Source organism: Acanthochromis polyacanthus, chromosome 17, assembly GCF_021347895.1.
Source record: "Acanthochromis polyacanthus isolate Apoly-LR-REF ecotype Palm Island chromosome 17, KAUST_Apoly_ChrSc, whole genome shotgun sequence".
In the NCBI taxonomy this organism is placed as follows: domain Eukaryota; kingdom Metazoa; phylum Chordata; class Actinopteri; family Pomacentridae; genus Acanthochromis; species Acanthochromis polyacanthus.
In genome coordinates, this window is record NC_067129.1 from 36278930 (window position 1) to 36299606 (window position 20677).

General features: G+C 40.1%; 1 protein-coding gene across 1 annotated transcript in view; it reads left to right on the forward strand.

Moving 5' to 3' along the window:
* The window catches only part of hlcs (holocarboxylase synthetase (biotin-(proprionyl-CoA-carboxylase (ATP-hydrolysing)) ligase)), a 137182-nt gene that overhangs the window by 18576 nt on the left and 97929 nt on the right, over positions 1-20677 (forward strand). Inside the window, exons 2-4 of the mRNA XM_051937652.1 lie at positions 10240-10380; positions 10877-11039; positions 11695-12716. Of these exons, the coding sequence (XP_051793612.1) occupies positions 10240-10380; positions 10877-11039; positions 11695-12716 (1326 nt within the window). The remainder of the gene's footprint in view (positions 1-10239; positions 10381-10876; positions 11040-11694; positions 12717-20677) is intronic.

Genomic DNA, 20677 nt, shown 5'->3' on the forward strand with positions numbered 1-20677 from the left:
CTTGTGTGCTTTCGGTCTTTGTCGTGCTGCGTCAATCATTTGTGCTTAAAGCTCATGTCCGGAGTTTCCGTTTGTTTTCAATTTATGTAACATTGTTTAACAATGCTTAAATGTGTTAGTCTAGTTCGATACTATAATATAATGTTAGTATGATGCGATATGAAAATTTATTCTTGAGCTCCGCCTTCCTCTCATAGACCCCCATGTTATTCCAAAAAGCGCTGCCGACCAATCAAGTTAGAGCTTCAGCTTTGTCATGCTATCAATCAACGGTAACGCGCACAGCAAGCAAGCCCATGCAGAGGTGGGCGAGCAACGCACTATGCAATCGCGCGCACATTTGTTTTGCTTGTGGAGGAGAGAGCATCAGGGATCAGCAACTTCCAGAAAAGTTACCAATCCCACGGCTTGTCAGGCTAAGAGACTGCAGGACGTTTTTTGGCTCGGGGTGCTCGCGTCGCTCTCCAACCACGGCCTCCATAGCCCGCCTGACGGCTTCGTTTAGATGCCCGACCTCTGGAGGAAGATGTTGGGGCGCCTGGGACATACTCTTCGTCAGAGGAGTCATGCAATTCTGAACTCTAGACAGAAATAAATAAACAATGTAACACATATACACGCGTAAATGCACTAAGTTTGATAAACAACGTCATCGAGAGGGATACACGAGTGTAATCACATATTGAAACTTTACTCGTTCGTCCTAGCAGATACATGTTATTTTGGTATTAGGACAAGTTAGACTCAATACAGAATTCTAACGTAATTCCTTTATTATATACTAAATGTACTAAATGTAGAAGAGTGGAAAACATCAAAACAGGCAAGATGCTGCAGCACTCCGGGCACCCCTCTCAGGTACTGCACGCGTGCACAAATAAAGGGGCGAAATCAGAGGGAGGGTGGGACCAACAGTGTTTTGGGAGACGCTGCGATTCAAACTCCGGACACGAGCTTTAAGCTTTAGGTCATAAATTGATGGTGGATATTCTCCAGGATGTTTTTTTTGATAGAGAGTAGAATTCATGACTCCATCAGTTATGACCAATCGTATAGGTCCTGTGGAAGCAAAGCAGCCCCAAACCATCACACTACCACCACCATGTTTCACTCGTATAATGTTCTTCTTGTGAAATTCAGTATTAGCTTTACACCAAATGTAACGGACCCATGTCTTCCAAAAAATTCCCCTTTTGACTCATCAGTCCACAGGCTATTATCCCAAAAGTCTTGGGGCTTATCCAGATATTTTTTTTGCAAATGCTGGACAAGTGTTTATGTTGTTTCTGACCAGTAGTGGTTTATGCCTTGCTTCTCTCCCATCTATACCATTTTCTCCCAGTGTTTTCCTCAATGTGGAATTATTTAGATAGACTTTAACTGAGACCAGTGAGGCCTGCAAATCTTTTGAGGTTCAACTGGGTTCTTTTGTGGCCTCCTGGATTAGTTATCAATGTGCTCTTGGAGAAATGTTGGTAAGTCAGGCACTTCTGGGAAGTTTCTTACAATTTTTTTACTGAATTGTTGATTCAAAAGTAACGCTATCTTATAATAACAAACAGCAAAATGAACATAATTCTTTCTCGTCAGTTCTTGAATCTGTTTGGAACGTGGCATCATGTGCTACTTTTAGCTACTTCACAATGCCAGACAGGTTCTATTTAGTTGTTGTTTAGGTTCAACAAGCCTGGGGTAATCATATGTGGGTGTGGCTGGTATAATTTCACCCATTTGCTAAATGAATTTGGTAGATTGGTAGCTAAGGGAGCAATTACTTTTATACATAGGACAAGATGGGTTGGACAGTATTTTCAGTCAAAAACAAAATAATCATCTAAAAACTGCATTTTGTGTTTTTGTGGGTTATCTTTGTCATACAGTAAAATTAGTTTGATTATCTGAAACATATACAGAGGACAAATATGCAAAAATAAAAATTCTAAAGGAGGCAAATGCTTTTTCATGACACTATACCTGTGTTTTTTCACTTGCATTTTGTGCATAACTGTGCCAATTTATTTCACAATTAAAAGGCTTTTATTCCCAAGTCAGCTTGCACACACAAGGAATTGTTGGTACTCAACCACAACAAGTACGTAAATAAAATATAGAAAGCTAAATCTGAGAAATTTCCCAACATCCTTGTGTGCCAGTAGCCTGAAAATTCATATTTATTGACACACACAAGTAATCTTGGTAACTTCAAGAGCGCAATTTTGAATTTCAATGAAAGAAGAAAAGCTCCCCAGACTATTATTCAATCCCTGTCCTCAGGACTTAGCAGACTATCCATTTCCGTTGATAACCTGAAATAAGTGATTGCAGTTAGTAGTGACAAGTTTTTATGCTTCTCTCCTGAATCTTTGTCTTTTTCTCATACAAAGCCTTCCACCTCAGTGAAGTTTGATGACATCTGTGCTCTAACAGTTTTCTTTAAACCCACCAATGATCCCACAGCATTAGGGGTGTAACGAAATGGTCAACTCACAAAACGATACAAAATACTCACGATACGAAATAAAAATTAAAGAAAATCCCCAACAGTAGGAAGTTATGCAAAAATCTAATTTTCTTTATTTTCTTCCTTATGCAGACATACAAAAAATCATGCTGCATCAGTACAAAATAAATGCTTTTTGAAAAAACAAAATTGTATTTTTTTCCCCTTATTTAGACTACAGTGCAAATACAAACATAAAATCTCAATAACAAAGTGCTTTGTTGTTGTAATAATCAGGATAACTACATTCTTGAATGAAAAGGAAAACAAATAGCAGTCCTCGGAGCTGCAGTCTAGACATATAAATGTCTGAACTGTGAACTAGTTGTACTCGCCGCAGTATACGGTGAACTGTAGCAGCATATTTTGCACATGGTTTTTGTTTTATCCACAATCTTCTCACAGTTCTTTCGTTGTTTTCATAGGAAGCAAAAATAGGTTCACACAACCGATTTATTTGACGGAGGAGTGTCAGCTAATTCCTCAACCTCGTCTTCCTCCGTTTTGAAGCGAGTGTTTTACTACAGTAGACGAGGAGGGTCAAAAATCATCAGTCTCAGTGGTGCGCGGCGCCCCTTCGGGTTTTTTATTTCAAGCGTCTTTCAATTTTATTTCGCCATTTTTTATTCCGCGAAATTTCGTGGGATGAAATTTCGTTACACCCTTACACAGCATGATTAAAAATTTTGTCATCTCTCTTCAAACAGTTGGAGTCCACATGCAGCACAAAATTTGTGATTGCATGAACTATGCTACAAGGTGTACAGTTATGGTCAAAAATTTACATACACTTGTAAAGAACAACGTCATGGCTCTCTTGAGTTTCCAATTATTTCTACAACTCTGATTTTTCTCTGATAGAGTGATTGGAACAGATACTTCTTTGTCACAAAAAACATTCATGAAGTTTGGTTCTTTTATGACTTTATTATGGGTTAACAGCAAAAGTGACCAAACCTGTTGAGTCAAAAATATACATACGGCAACATGAATTAGCAATTTTGGTGACTTAGAAAGTTGTGTCAATGAAATGAGCTTCATAGCGTGGCCTTTTAGCTTCTTGTGAGTGATTATGAATGACAGCTGGTGACTTCTCTGAGACCATTTAAATAGGGCTCATTGGAAAAAAATGCCCACAAACACTATAATGTGAAAGTCAAAGGAGCACAGCACAGATCTGAAAAAGGGAATCATTGACTTGTTCAAGTCAGGAAAGTCACTTGAATGTTATTATGTATGTTTTAAGTAGACAATTTTTCCTATTTTTGTATACTTGAATGATGACCATGAAAAGAGTCGTTTTTTTTCTATTTGAGCAAAAATATTAGATGAAGTAAAAATCTGTCTACTTAAAACATACATAATAACATAAGGAGTCAGCACACCAAATTTGGTGTTGATAGCTATTTTCCTTCTGAAGATATTTGTTCCACAAGATTTTTTGTATCGCGCCAAATCTGTTGCTACCATGGAAACTATAAAATGTGGCAGACTTCAGCTAAATCTAAAATGCTTCTACTGAATCTATCTTTCTTTGTGCCAAGTTTTGTGTTGATTGGTTGCATTGTTTAGAAATTATAACAAAATAAATTGTTTAATAAATTGGGTAGACTACCACCTTAATGTTTTAGCAGGCACTAATTTTAATGAAGTTTTTAAGACACCATCTGACACTCTTTGTGAGAACTTTGCAGACCACATCAGAACCAAAATTAAGGACATCAGATCCAGCCTTTTATCCCACCAAGTTTTATCTGTTAACACATCTGATCTGCTGTCCTTTCCTGAGAAAACCCTGGAGAGTTTTGCCCTGGTTGATGCAAGGACACTTGGTCGAGTTTTCTCCCAAGTAAACCCAACAACCATGTGTTTTAGATCCTATTCCCACACCACTCTTAAAATAATTTTATGGATTCTTTGAGGAACAGTTTTCAAACATAATGACATGCTCTCTTCAGACGGGTGTCTTCCCCACTGCCTTTAAAACGGCGGTGGTGAAGCCTCTTCTGAAGAAGAGCAATTTAGATCCCAATGTTTTTAATAACTACTGTCCTGTAACTTCCCATTTTTAAGTAAAATTTTAGAAAAAACGGTTTTTAACCAAGTCAATGACTTTTTGAACAGAATTAACATTTTAGAAAAACATCAGTCTGGTTTCAGGATGAACCACAGTACAGAGACAGCACTTTAAAGATTTTAAATGATATCAGGTGTAATTTAGATAATAAAAAACTAACAGTGTTGGTTCTACTGGATCTAAGCACTGCTTTTGATACAGTAGACCATCACATTTTATTAAACAGACTCAGACACCTGGTCGGCCTCTCTGGTACTGTGCTTAACTGGTTCAACTCTAATCTTACAGACCATACTTATGTAAGTATGGATACGTGTTCCTCAGGAACCCATGAAACTAGGTGTGGGGTTCCCCAAGGGTCAATTTTAGGTCCCAATCTTTTTAATCTTTATATGCTTCCTTTTGGGGAAGTTATCAGGAGAAACTGCATCAGTTTACATAGCTACGCTGATGATACACAGCTGTACATTGCCATGTCTCTTGATGACACAGGGCCAATAGATACCCCTTTAAAGTGTATTTTAGACATTAAAGACCCACCGAGGAAGATTTTAGCGGAAATGTAGTGTTGTCGAAGCAACGCTACATTTCCAGTGAGCCTCGGCGCGCACTGTCGCAAACCCTCGTAAACGATACGATGTTGCCAATACCCACACAGTGTTTTTGCCACAAAGTTAGTCAACTAAGCCAGTCACAGTCAAACTAATCCCATAGTCTACTAACCACACATCGCAAGCAACACACACAAAAGACAAAAGAATTGTATCAAACTTACAAAGAGCTAAAGTTACGTACCTGTCTAGGAGATGCACAGACAGCTCGGCATCTGTTTTGATTCCTTTTTGCTCCCGGAATTCTCTCCACCTCTGAAATGCCTGTCCAAGATGAACTTTTCTTTTGCTTCGTTGTCGATCTGACAACCTTTTTGCTTGCAGACTTTGCTCCGTTCGCTTCCTTTTGTGCTCCATGTGTGCCGTCTTCTCAACCAACTCTCCACTCTGCTACTGCTAAAAACAACTAGCTCCGCTCTGCTACGCTCCGTCAGCGCACGCGCACCGTATTTGCTGTAAATCGCTCCATCTCTCACAAGAAATTCTAGACGAGTTGACAAATAATTAATAAAATACAAATATTTACAAAACCAAAATGATTCATGAATCGAAAATGGGGGCATTGATAAGTGTAAATAACGAAGATTCATCCACATTAATATGAGACTTTGTTACGAGTATAAAAATCTTCCTCGGTGGGTCTTTAAGTCATGGATGGCAGCGAGCCTCCTACAGCTCAACCAGGACAAAACTGAGGTTTTAGTTATAGGTCCTGAAGGCCAGAGAGAGAAACTTTTATCTAAATTACAAGATTTTAAACTAGCACAATCTGTCTAAAACCTGGGTGTTATTTTTGACTCTGAGCTGAATTTTATCCCACATATTAAAAACATAACAAAGATAGGTTTTTATCATCTTAACAATATAGCTAGAGTCCACCCGTTTCTCTCTCAGGCCAGCATGGAGGTGCTAATGCATACTTTTATCTCCTCTCGTTTAGACTATTGTAATGCCCTGCTCTCTGGTCTTCCCAAAAAGAGTATTTTAAATCTCCAGTTACTGTAAAACTCAGCTGCACGCGTGCTGACGAGGACCAGAGGGCGGGAACACATTACACCAGTTTTAAAGTCGCTGCATTGGCTCCCCGTCCGCTTCAGGATCAACTTTAAGGTTCTTTTATTAGTTTTTAAATGCCTTAACGGCCTTGCGCCTTCTTATGTGTCCGATTTCCTTTTAACATACCGACCCTCGTGGACCTTGAGGTCCTCTGGCAGCGGCCTTTTAATTATACCACAGACCAGGACAAAAACCCATGGTGAGGCGGCGTTTAGCCATTATGGCCCCCGCCTCTGGAACAGCCTGAGGGAGAACATCAGGACTGCAGAGACTGTCGATGTTTTTAAAAGAAATTTAAAGACTCACCTTTTTAATCAGGCTTTTAACTGACCTTTTAAGCCTTCTTATGTTCTTATCATTACTTATTTATTATCTTATGTATTTTACTGTTTTAACTTTATGTGCTTTACTTATTTATTTGTTTATTTTATTTTAGTTCTTTTAACTCCAGTGTTTCCTCAGGGGGGTCCTCCACATTGGGGGCTGTGTCTAGTCTGCTGCTGGGGGTATTGTCCACGGGTCCCCTCAGCTCAGCTGGTTGGGGGGCTCCCCACCTCGGTGTGGGGGTCCCCGTGTCTGTCGGGATGGGGGGGGGTCTGGGTGCCGGCGCCTCCGGCAGGCATGGCCTGGAGCTCCTCTCAGTGTGGACGGCCCCAATGGAGGCGTTTTCCACAATCGTCAGTGTCATGCCATGTCTCCCTACAGTCAGTGGTGAAAGTGTGTGTGTGTGTGTGTGTGTGTGTGTGTGTGTGTGCGCAGTTGTGCGCCTATATGGAGGGAGGGTGGGATGGGTCTTTTTGTTTTTAATGTTTTTAAATGTTGTACAGCACTTTGCGTTACATTCTTTGTATGAAAAGTGCACTATAAATAAAGTGTGATTGAATTTGATTGGATTTTTTGTATTCAAATTTCCCACTGAGAAGGCCAACATGCTAGTTACAGGACTTAAAGTGAAAAGTATTCCTGAACCTGAACTTTTTGACTTTTGGTTCGGAATACAATCTACCTAAACTAATAAAAAATTAAGATAAACTATATTGCCAAAAGTATTCGCTCACCTGCCTTGACTCGCATATAAACATAAGTGACATCCCATTCCTAATCCATAGGGTTCAGTATGACGTCGGTCCACCCTTTGCAGCTATAACAGCTTCAACTCTTCTGGAAAGGCTGTCCACAAGGTTTAGGAGTGTGTTTATGGGAATTTTTTTACCATTCTTCCAGAAGTGCATTTGTGAGGTCACACACTGATGTTGGATGAGAAGGCCTGGCTCTCAGTCTCCGCTCTAATTCATCCCAAAAGTGTTCTATGGGGTTTAGGTCAGGACTCTGTGCAGGTCAGTCAAGTTCATCCACACCAGACTCTGTTATCCATGTCTTAATGGACCTTGCTTTGTGCACTGGTGCACAGACATGTTGGAAGAGGAAGAGGAAGGGGCCAGCTCTAAGTGTCTTGGTATGCTGAAGCATTCAGAGTTCCTTTCACTGGAACTAAGGGGCCAAGCCCAGCTCCTGAACAACAACCGCACTCCATAATCCCTCCTCCGCCAAACTTCACACTTGGCACAATGCAGTTCGACAAGTATGGTTCTCATGGCAACCGCCAAACCCAGACTTGTCCATCAGATTGCCAGATGGAGAAGTGTGATTGGTCACTCCAGAGAATATGTCTCCATTGCTCTAGAGTCTAGTGGCAGCATGCTTTACACCACTGCATCTGATGCTTTGCATTGCACTTGGTGATGTATGGCTTGGATGCAGCTGCTTGGCCATGAAAACCCATTCCATGAAGCTCTCTGGGCGCTGTGCTTTAGCTAATCTGAAGGCCACATGAACTTTGAAGGTCTGTAGCGATTGACTCTGCAGAAAGTTGGCAACCTCTTGGCAGTATGCGCCTCAGCATCCGCTGACCCCGCTCCGTCAGTTTACGTGGTCTACCACTTGGTGGCTGAGTTGCTGTTGTTCCCACACACTTCCACTCTCTTATAATACAATTGACAGTTGACTGTGGAATATTTAGGAGCAAGGAAATGTCACGACTGGATTTATTGCACAGATGGCATCCTCTCACAGTTCCACGCTGGAATTCACTGTGCTCCTGAGAGCGACCCATTCTTTCACAAATGTTTGTAAAAGCAGTCTGCATATCTAGGTGCTTGATTTTATACACCTGTGGCCATGGAAGTGATTGGAACACCTGATCGTGATTATTTGGATGGGTGAGCGAATACTTTTGGTAATATAGTGTATCTGTCTTCACAAACTCACACCACAGATTACAGTAACAGTAATACAGTAGGTCGTGGTAGGTACTCCATCTGACTGCAACATGGTACAAATGTATTGTTAAGCAACCAATCAGTAAAAGACACAGGGAAAGGACATTAATTTACCTTTTAACAATATGTGCACCATTTGCACTATTCTGAAATACAACTATACAAACAATTAAAAAAACTAAATTAATAAAAAATATAGTTTAGAACAACAAACTATAGTTCAGTTGAAATAATAACAAAAAACATTAAAGTGCTCCAAATAATAAAAATAAAATTATCTAATCTGGGCTAATTTGATACAGTCATCAGGCTCAACCACAAACTCTATCATTGGAAATTCTAAGGAGCAACAACAAACAATCTTGTACTTTGTTTCTTTTAAAGATTTATTATAGGTCTTCTGAAAATATAACCGTCTGCTGGTTTTAATAATATACATACGGTAGTGCTGATATTTACTTTGCTGTCCATTGGCCATTGTTGCCTCAGTTAGGTACTTTTGGTCGCCATCCACAAGCTTCTGACAAGCTTGTGGTTATATCATTGACCACTCCTCTTCTTCATCACAGTCCACAGGTTACTGATTTGGGTTTAAGTAAGGACATTGGGAGGCCAATCTAAAACTCTCATTCTAGCCTGATTTAAATATTACTTAACTATTTTTGATGTTTGTTTGAGGTCATTGTCTTGTTGGAACACCCAACTGCCTTCATGACCAAACCTTGTGACTGATGATTTTAGGCTTTCTTCAAGAATGTTGAAATAATCCTTCTTTATTATTCCACTTACTTTGTGTCAAGCACCAGTTACACTGGCAGCAAAACATATTTCTGATCATTTTGGCCCAATAGCTAATTTTTTTTTCATCTGACCTAAGAACTTTCCTCCAGAAGGCCATTTCTTTTTCTATGTGATCTGCAAACTTCAGTCGAACTTTCAGGTGCCACTTCTGGAACAAGGCCTACCCTCTACCTCCTGCCTCTAAGTGTACAGTGATGAGAAGCACCTTTGAATGTGCTTTACATTCAAAGGCGCTTGCTCTGGGGGTTCAGGCATATGGGCTCTGTAAAGCGTCTTGAGACAATTTGAATTGTAATTGGTGCTATATAAATAAAATTGAATTGAAAATGTACTCTGACACCTGTGTTCAGGCAGCCTCTAATTCATTGCAAACCTTCATTTTGGTGATTCTTGATTGACTTTACTATCCTGACCATCTGTCTCTCAGCAGCAGGCTCAAGTGTTCTTCCAGACTGTGGTAGTGACACAGCTGTACTTTAAACCTTTTTTCTGACTTTGGGATGTGTAGCTGCTGTGAATGCCTCTAGGTGAATGTCCTGGTTTGTTCAATTTACTGAATTGCTTTCTCAGATCAGTGCTGAGCTTCTTAGACTTTTGTAGCATTTGAGGCTTATGCTAATGAGTGTATCAGACTTAACTGAAAGAAATACAGTTTCTGTTTTTATGGACTACCATTTCATCCATTCAGCCCTCGAAAATTTCTCCATCAAGGGGTGGCCTGGTAGATCAATTGGCACCATACACTAACACTAAGTCTCTGTGTCAGTGTGATCTCTGAGTGTGCTTCTGCACAGTTTTTGCATTGTGTGATCTTATTTTGTACCTCAAGTGTTTCATCACTACTTTGATCAACTACTAATTGGTGTCTAACAGTCTTGTAGTGTTTGAAGTAATTCTTGTCTGTGCTGTCCCCAGGCATGTGATGACCTTAGCAAATGGACTGCTCTTTTGGGGTCCTCTCTGGCTTGTGGTCCACAAATAGAAAATATTTCATTCATCATAGAAGCTACAGGAAACAGAGTGGGCTACCCTTCTCCTCACACATCGAATGAGAAAGTAGGCACCACACATTTCTTTCCATGTCATATTTATAAACAGTCATTTTACCATGACAAAACTGGGTGTTAAGACTTAATTTCTCTGATTTCCCTAGCACACAAGTTTGTTATCCTGAAACTCATTTTTTTTAGGTTACATTTTTTTTAGATTGTTAAATTTTTTTCAAATCAGTTTTCTAAATGCAGGCATCATAATTATAAATCAAGAATGACCTACCAACGTGCGGTAGGTTTGAAATAAGTTTGGACACATCTATTTATTGAAGTTATGATTTTTTTCTTGTTTTTTGCAGTGCAGTGTAGAATAAAATCGAAGACATCTCACATGTGAAATGTTTTGCACGTCATATTCCTTAAATAGCGACTGTTTGCCTTGATGACTGTTTTGCACACTAATGGCAGCATATTAAACAGTCCGATGAGATCTCAGTATCAGTACCAGGTATCAGTATTGACTGTCAGCTAACCAGTGGTGTGTGTTGTGTTGTGTGCAGGTCCTGAAGTGGTCTGACTACTGCCTACCTCTGGCCAGTTGCCCTGGCCAGCCATTCAGGGCAGTGGCTCAGGCCAGTGTAGATAACTTTAGTCGGCTTGGTGTAGCTTTTATTGAAGATCGCCTCCAGTTGGACAATGGACTCATCCCTTCAAAGATAGTCCGTATGTTACCTTCAATTGCATTTCACATGTTCTATTTTATTACTCTTCTTCCATATTTTACAATAATAATGAAATATGTATGTAAATGAATTTCCAGACAGAACAACATTGACTTTACATAGGTCATCCAAAGCTGTTTAAATCAATCCACTGGACTTTAAGAAAGTTCCTTGAAGACGTCCAAGAGGCTTCTTCAGTTCTGAACTGAGGCAAGAGGCTTCTTCAGTTCTGCTCTTGGATGAGAGGTAAAACGTTTTCAAGGAGCTTTCTTAAAGTCCAGTGGATTGATTTAAACAACTTTGGATAACCATGACCTGGATGAATGAGAACCTACACAGACATTTACATAGGTCCCGATAAGCTCCTTACACCATGTGCATGCACCATACAGAACAGCCATTGTCAAAATTGCTCTCCTGATTGATAAATAGACAAGTGTTTCGGCACATTCACATATGAACTCTGTAATGCCAGGGCTCCCAGCTGGCCAAAAGCATTACATGGTTTAGCTTGAGCCATTTTCATGTGTAATTTACTGTTAGAAATAATTTTAAATCCTTGCTAACAGGAAAAAATTTGATTGTATATATTAATTTTTAAAGTATAAGTCACCAGATTGTACTGACATTTTTGTATTTGTGTGACATTCCCACAGCTGTCCTACTTCATGATTCCACTCTCAGTGAGCTGCTGGAGAAGCAGCGTCCACAGAGCCCAAAGACTGTGACGTCACTATTTCTGGCCAGCGCCCAGAATGAAAAGGTTGTTCCTGAGCCATTCCTGCATCATCTGCCAGCTGACTACCAGCACATGCAGTGCCGTAAAGGCAGCCTTCTCCTCATCCCAGAAGTAAAGAAGAGTTTAGAGGAGCGACGAGGATCAGAGCCGCTTCTTTGCACCAAGGATCAAGGACTGATTGGTGACTTGGAGAATCATCACCACATGGAGGGCCATGGACACCATCTTCATCTGTCCAGCTGCCATGAATGTTTGGAACTGGAGAACAGTACCATTCTCTCTGTCAAATATGCCTCAGCTGACAACATTCCAGACCTTCCTGATGATAAATCAGTAGGGCTGGATAGTGAGGATGAGTGTCTGGATGAACTTGAGCAAGATGCTAAAGTGTCTTTTGGTCAGAGTGGACTTGACTGCAACAGCAAACCACCAAATGTTCTAGTGTACACAGGTGGTTGTCAGGAGCGTTTTCAGGTAGTTCACCAGCTTTTATCAGAGTGTATAAACATGGAAAACAACATAATATATCCCCTCCAGCCTCAACAGGCATTGAGTGATCCTTGGCTGGAAAACACTCGGCTGCTGGTACTGGCAGAAGAGGAAAACCTAAGCCCCCAGCTTCAGACTCGCTTTCTCACCTACCTGAGCCAGGGTGGCAAGGTCCTGGGACTAGCTTCCACCCTGTGCCCTGCAGGCCTCTGTCTGGAAGTTAGGGAGGAGCAACACATGCAGATCAGCAGAATGAGCTTCACCAGAGAAGACAGCACAGAGCTGGAACTGAGCATGTTGGCAAGTGGAAAGGTCTACATCAGGGATTCTCAGGGAGGTGGCGAAGTGGAGCTCTGGGGGGAGCTGAAAGGAGACATCTCTCATCAACGGGATATGGTTATTGTCAGGGTAACCCACAGTGGGGATGACGGGGAAGCTGTCCTTTGTCAGGTATGACGTTATTCAGTGTATGGATTAGTTTATAGCACTAAATACAGATACATATCAAAAACTTAGACTGTTGTGAAAGTTTAATATGTTCAATCTGTTACTTGAAAATTTTAAGAAATTCTGGACTCATTACATGTAAAGCAAAAAGTTTCAAGCATTTTTCTACTTTAATTGTTCTAGTTATGGCATACAACTTAAAAGATTAAATAAAAATGTGTCCAAATGGTAAAATACTTAATTTTAGGTTTGAGTAAATGACTATTCAAGCAATATAAATACTGTGTATTTCTCAGTCTGGTTAAGTTCATGTGACCACAATCGTGGGGAAGACTTACAGACTTGACAGTTGTCCACATAATGGTCAGGAAAGTCATTGCTGGAAAGGCTGAGGGCTATGTCAAAGAATATTAATGGAAGTTGACAGGAAGGGAAAAGACTCAATTCAAAAACTTGAGAGAGCTTCAGAAGCACTGGAATGAAGCTGTGTCAGACCTCCGCTGCCCGCACCAAATTTTCCTAAAGTAGAAGTCAAGTCTACTTTATGCAAATGAGCTCCGGAGAGATGCACCGGGATGCAGTTTGAAATGCATAGCAAAGCAATCAAAAAGTCTTAAATGGGGAATATAATCACTATAATTGCACTATGAGTTTGCAGTAATCTGTGAATGTAGTTGACAGATGAAAAATGCACAGATAAATGAAATGATACATGAAACAGACATTTTTGTTATTTAAGCTCATGTATATGTCCATTCATTGATTCAGTCATCAAATGAAAAATTTTTGAGTGATCGCGATAAATTAATTGTAAAGCCTCAAATTAATTAGATTATTTTATTTAATGACATCCAACCACTAATATATACACGACCAGTCAAAAGTTTGGACACACCTTCTCATTTAATGGTTTTTCTTTATTTTCATGACTATTTACAATATAGATTCTCACTGAGGGTGTGAAAACTATGAATGAACACATATGGAATTATGTAGTAAACAAAAACGTGTGAAATGAGTCAAAACATATTTTGTATTTTAGATTCTTCAAAGTAGCCACCCTTTGCTTTGATGATTGCTTTGCATACTCTTGGCATTCTCACCATGAGCATCTACAGTATAGTCATGAAAATAAAGAAAAAACATTAAATGAGAAGGTGTGTCCAAACTTTTGACTGGTAACAATTAAACGCGTTATTTTTTCTGTAATTAATTAATGGAAATTTATGCGATATAGTCCCATTTATTTATTTAATTATTTTATTTATTTAACCTTTATTTTACCAGGAAGTCCTTTGAGATTAAAAATCTCTTTTCTGAAGGAGACCTGGCCATGGCAGCATACCAATTCAGACAATGTAAAATGTATGGTATAAGAATATAAAAACAATTAAGACAATTCCGATATATAAATACAATTTGTAATCTATGTGTCTATCTACAGTGCCTTGTGAAAGTATTCGGCCCCCTTGAACTTTTCAACCTTTCGCCACATTTCAGGCTTCAAACATAAAGATATAAAATTTTAATTTTTTGTCAAGAATCAACAACAAGTGGGACACAATCGTGAAGTGGAACGAAATTTATTGGATATTTTAAACTTTTTTAACAAATAAAAACCTGAAAAGTGGGGCGTGCAATATTATTTGGCCCCCTTGCATTAATACTTTGTAGCGCCACCTTTTGCTGCAATTACAGCTGCAAGTCGCTTGGGGTATGTCTCTATCAGTTTTGCACATCCAGAGACTGAAATTCTTGCCCATTCTTCCTTGCAAAAGAGCTCGAGCTCAGTGAGGTTGGATGGAGAGTGTTTGTGAACAGCAGTCTTCAGCTCTGCCCACAGATTCTCGATTGGATTCAGGTCTGGACTTTGACTTGGCCATTCTAACACCTGGATACGTTTATTTGTGAACCATTCCATTGTAGATTTGGCTTTATGTTTTGGATCATTGTCCTGTTGGAAGATAAATCTCCGTCCCAGTCTCAGGTCTTTTGCAGACTCCAACAGGTTTTCTCCCGGAATGGTCCTGTATTTGGCTCCATTCATATTCCCATCAATTTTAACCATCTTCCCTGTCCCTGCTGAAGAAAAGCAGGCCCAAACCATGAGGCTGCCACCACCATGTTTGACAGTGGGGATGATGTGTTCAGGGTGATGAGCTGTGTTGCTTTTACGCCAAACATATCGTTTTGCATTGTGGCCAAAAAGTTCCATTTTGGTTTCATCTGACCAGAGCACCTTCTTCCACATGTTTGGTGTGTCTCCCAGGTGGCTTGTGGCAAACTTCAAACGAGACTTTTTATAGATATCTTTGAGGAATGGCTTTCTTCTTGCCACTCTTCCATAAAGGCCAGATTTGTGCAGTGTACGACTGATTGTTGTCTTATGGACAGACTCTCCCACCTCAGCTGTAGATCTCTGCAGTTCTTCCAGAGTGATCATGGGCCTCTTGGCTGCATCTCTGATCAGTCTTCTCCTTGTTGGAGGTGAAAGTTTAGAGGGATGGCCGGGTCTTGGTAGATTTGCAGCGGTCTGATACTCTTTCCATTTCAATATGATTGCTTGCACAGTGCTCCTTGAGATGTTTAAAGCTTGGGAAATCTTTTTGTATCCAAATCCGGCTTTAAAATTCTCCACAACAGTATCTCGGACCTGCCTGGTGTGTTCCTTGGTCTTCATGATGCTCTCTGCACTTTGAACAGAACCCTGAGACTATCACAGACAGCCCGATCTCACGAGGATTCGTGAAACTGTCACGTAAATTTTTGTTTCGGTTTCGTGCGCACCAACACGATTTCGTCATGTTTTTCGTGCCGCTCACCACAAAATGCGCACCAATGTATTTTAAACGGCGGACTTTTCGTGCCACTCAGAACGTATTTCAAACGAATGGGTATATTATATTTTTAATGTAAAACCGTGGCGAATCCAACGCTATATTTTGCATGACATCGTCCCAAACCATAACCCTAACCATAACCTAACCATAACCTAACCATAACCCTAACCATAACCCGGTGGTACACTTACCAATTTGCATAGGAATTTAAAGAATGTCCGACGGCCGCAAACGCGATCACACAAGCAGTATACGCCGATGGACAGCTTAGATCGTCATGAATCCGCCGGTATAAACCACTTTCAGATGTGATTACCACAGCGGGTTTCGTTGTGAGCAACACGAAAAACATTTCGTGGTGAGCGGCACGAAAAACATGACGAAATCGTGTTGGTGCGCACGAAACCGAAACAAAAATTTACGTGACAGTTTCACGAATCCCCGTGAGACCGGGTTGTCACAGAGTAGGTGCATTTATACGGAGACTTGATTACACACAGGTGGATTCTATTTATCATCAGTCATTTAGGACAACATTAGATCATTCAGAGATCCTCACTGAACTTCTGGAGTGAGTTTGCTGCACTGAAAGTAAAGGGGCCGAATAATATTGCACACCCCACTTTTCAGTTTTTGATTTGTTAAAAAAGTATAAAATATCCAATAAATTTCATTCCACTTCATGATTGTGTCCCAATTGTTGTTGATTCTTGACAAAAAATTAAAATTTTATATCTTTATGTTTGAAGCCTGAAATGTGGCGAAAGGTTGAAAAGTTCAAGGGGGCCGAATACTTTCGCAAGGCACTGTGTATATATATATATATATATATATATATATATATATATATGTATATTAGGGCTGTCAAAATTAACGTTATCCATTGTTTAATGCGGATTCATCCATCACTGTCAGTAATCACATTCAAAATATTTAAAAACGTCTCTGGCAACACATTTCGGGTATTTTAAATTTGATTGGTCAATTCTATTTTGCCTGTGCAGCTTTTCCAGTGTTGTGTTGTATACAATGGTATTAGTTTATCAGCTCAGGAAACCCACAGACCAATTAGGTACGATTTTAGCCATCCAACGTGACGCTACTCAGCCAATGAGTTGGTCTCTGCATTCCAGCTGTGAAACATCGCAGCTGAGTTCAGAAAACAGGTGAGGGACTAATGAGAGGAGGACAGACAAAAAGATAAAAAGAATAGCACTCAGACAGTGCGATACTCTGCCAAGACTGTTCATTCCTCAATTTGTGTATTCAGAAATCACGGCAACATGGAGTTGGTCATTTAATATAAATCGACCCACAAACTAACAAAATGAATTCAAAATTGCTTTGCGTGAGCACAGAAGTGTTGTGCATGTGTGCATTATGTAGTACAGATACCAAATTGCGTGACCAAAATATGTAACGGGTTGAGTTAATTGATGCAGGTAACTGAAACAGTGTTCAGTTGTTGTCATGGTTATGGTGACAGTGTGCCGGCCGCTAGATCTTGCAATGGAAAATCCTTAACAAATCCGTGGATCCAGACTATAAGCTGCTTCACTGCCAAAATCTAATGAGAAGGTCCATGTGTTCCCTGAAAATTTCATCTAAATCCATTGTTCTGTTTTTGAGTAATGTTGCAGATGAAAAGACAGATTCACATAATCAATCTAAATATAGTTCCAGACTCACCAGTGAGCTCCAAATGTGTTTGAGAATGACCTTGACACCAAGCTCAGTTCTCCCATTAAGCAGCAGAGATATAAGGGGAGTGACAGAAGAGAAAAAAATGGAAAAGTGTGCAAATGTTGTTTTTTTTTAGATTTAGGTGTTACTAAAGATCTATATAGCCTAACTAAGCCTGAGACTGTTCCTGAAAAATAGTACACGTTTCCCAACGCACTGCACACAATTTTTTTTATTTGAACACAATTCACAAAGCACTGAACACGTGTCAAAAGCGCACTTTCTTGTCAAATTTGAACTTTGTTTTCAAGATTAAGACACACAAAGAAAAAGTAGGACACTGCACTGCTAAATACAACACACTCCTCTCTCACTGTATTTTCACATGAAGTATAAAAAATATTACAGCCCTCAAAAATGACAACTTAAACACAAATGTATCCTATAAATGAATCAGAGGGGTCACTGCAGTGCCTGACTGTACATTACAAAATAAAAATAATGTTAGACAAAAAATACAGCACTGTGGTTTACACAGTACAGTATGCAAATATTTATACCACGTCTGCATCAGTCCTTTCAGCCTGGTAAGGGCCACCAGACCTCATCAACATCACAAGCTATGTTTTCTCTGGCCAGGCAACATGGAAAGAAAGAACTAGTGTGTCTGATCCAGCCTTGACATGCATCAACAGAAACTTTACCACATGCCAAGACCATTGATTGCAAGAGATTTTCCCAAAGTATGGCTGCCATTCATATACCTTCCACCTCCATGTAGAGAATTCTTCTATAGGATTCAGAAAGGGAGAATATGGTGCTAGATAAACCTCAGAAACTTGAGGGTTCATATTGAACCACTGCCGAATCAATAGTCCTCTACGAAAACTAACATTGTCCCAGATGTATTCATGTGGCCTATCATCAGAATCCAACTGAAAAACTTTCTGGAACAAACGCACATCAAACAGAGAAAAAGTCAGTCATGTAATTTTACTGGCACTTGTGAACAAGAATTATGTATCACATTTTTTACAGTATTCTCAGGACATTTCTGACTACTTGTATTGTTGCAGTATAGACATGTCACTAAAATGAAAAACATTTACATACCATGTAAAGTAAACCACAATAAACCTGAAACAATTTACTTTATGCACTATCCTAACCATCTGCTGACCTCAACAAAAAATTGCATTCTTAACAGCTAATTCTGTTTCCCAGCAGGCTTTATAGTGTGCAGTTCATTGGCAAAAGTGTGTCTTAGTTTTGACAGCAGTGCTGGAACATTGTCCCAGTTCTACTTCCTAGTGTTCATTTTTTTTTAAAAAATGTGTGGTTTGAGTAAATAAAAGTGTGTTCAAATGAGCAAAAAGCATGTTCAGTGTTTTACAAAAAAATGCAAGAGTTTTGGAAACTGTGCAAACCATGAATAGTGTTTAAAATTTTGACAGCAGAGTCCTGTTTTTGAGAAATGTATGCAGTGAGTTGGTGGCTGTGTGCAGTGAATGGAATTTAGTGTCTTATCAATTGAGAAAAACTGTAAGATGTCCAGTGATATCAAAAGTTATTTATTAGGCCAATAAATGTTGTCAAAAATGTTTTTGAACCATACTGAATTTGTTTGATTTGACAGTCAGAAGATTTTCTGGACCTTTGCTTTAATTTGTTTTCTCTGAGTGGAGCTCTTTGAATTTTAGTTGAATACCCCTCTGCTAAACAGCACATGGCCCTCTTTTTGAGTACAACCCCCCCCCCCCCCCCCCCCCCAAAAAAAAAAAAAAAAAAGACTGAACAGTCCACCAACTTACAGTAACATGAACATTCAACAGGAAAGTTTTCAATTCACCAAAGCAAAGGTGTGTAGTTAACATGTTAAATGTATATATTGTCGGTCAGTATAGCCTTCTTTAACCCTTGCCTCAGGTTAAATCAGGACCAGCTCTCCGTTTAAAGCGTTAGATTCTATCTGCCTATTAGTATTCCACCTAACAGGTTTCAGCAGAATAATTAAGCTGGTGTCGAGGAATACTCGCCTAGGTCCTAACTGTCTTCTTCCAAACGTCTTACCCCTCTTACTCCAATAAATACTCTCTTACTAAGCAGCCCACCTAAGTAGTAGAATTGATTTATTGACCACGTTTGTTAACGACAGCTTTCCTCTTAAAACTGTGGCACTTGTTGATATTCCTGGGTTCGTTTTAGAGGTTTGGATAACTAACCTCAGGGGTAATGTTTAAATAACTAGTTGGATTAAAGTAACCTTTAAGAACCATTAGATTTAATGCACACAATCAACTTAACTTTTTACCACTATGCAGAATAGGTGAATCATAATCATTTCATTAGACTTCTCTTTAAATGCAATATAGTGTTTTATTAAGCAATTATTAGCAGGGGCACAGCATTAATTCATGATTAAACAATTTAATTATTTCCGATTATTTCTAACTTAACTAAATTAAACTAAGCTGAGCGTACCTAAGAATCTTCTCTAATTAGTAAATTTAGGAGAGAGAGTGGACAGCGTGGCCAAGCTGCCACGCCCCGTCTTGACCTGCATCTGGGAGAGCCACTCGATCGACCAGTAGACTCGGTACGAAGTCTTCTTTGTGGATGGAGGGTGTTCTTCCTAGGCAGGGGGAGTGGAGAGGTCCCGAATCGTTGGTCTGGCAGTTATCTTTAGTAGCAGCTCGAACACAAGTGCGGGCGTCTCAGCTGTCTTCTCAGTCGGATGGTGGTGGTGGAAAGCCCCCGTCTCATCAGGCTGCGGTGGGTCACTGGGTCCTCCAGCCCCTGGAGTGGAGCAGCCCTCTGCTGCTTCCTCCTTTGCCTCTCTGGATGTCGTAGGTGCTTGCCTCTCTTCATCTCTTTGGAAAACTGCAGACCTCTCAGGATTCTCCTTTCAGCAGAGTGTGGTCCTCGCTTGTTGAACAAAGTCAGAAAAAGACTTTGCCTCCAACGATGTTCTCAGCGAACTCTGGAGCCTAAGTCCCGCGTTGCCTTCACATCTCTTGGGCAAAAGGGTCCGGTGTCGACTCTTCAGAACTTTGGCAATGCTCTCCGGCAGCTCCGGCGAGCAGCATCTCTTGCAGCTCCGGCGAGCAGCATCTCTCCGCTCCGGGGGAGAACTCGGAATTCAGTGTCTCTGACTCTCTCTTTTATAGCGTCATCCTCTAATACACACATCTCTGGCTAGGTACGCCCCTGACACCGTCTAACTCATGCAATCAACTTGTTATCACATACATCAGTAATACAGAAATCATGTTTTTCCAGCAAGTACACAGCATCCACCTTCCGTTGTTAACACACACACACATTGCTTGAGACATGTTGCCAAGACCATATTTGGCCACAGAACTTCCTCAATGTCCTCCTTTCTGCAGTGTCATGGTGACTTCTGCTTTTTGCCCTGCTCACAGCTCAGAACAGCACAGA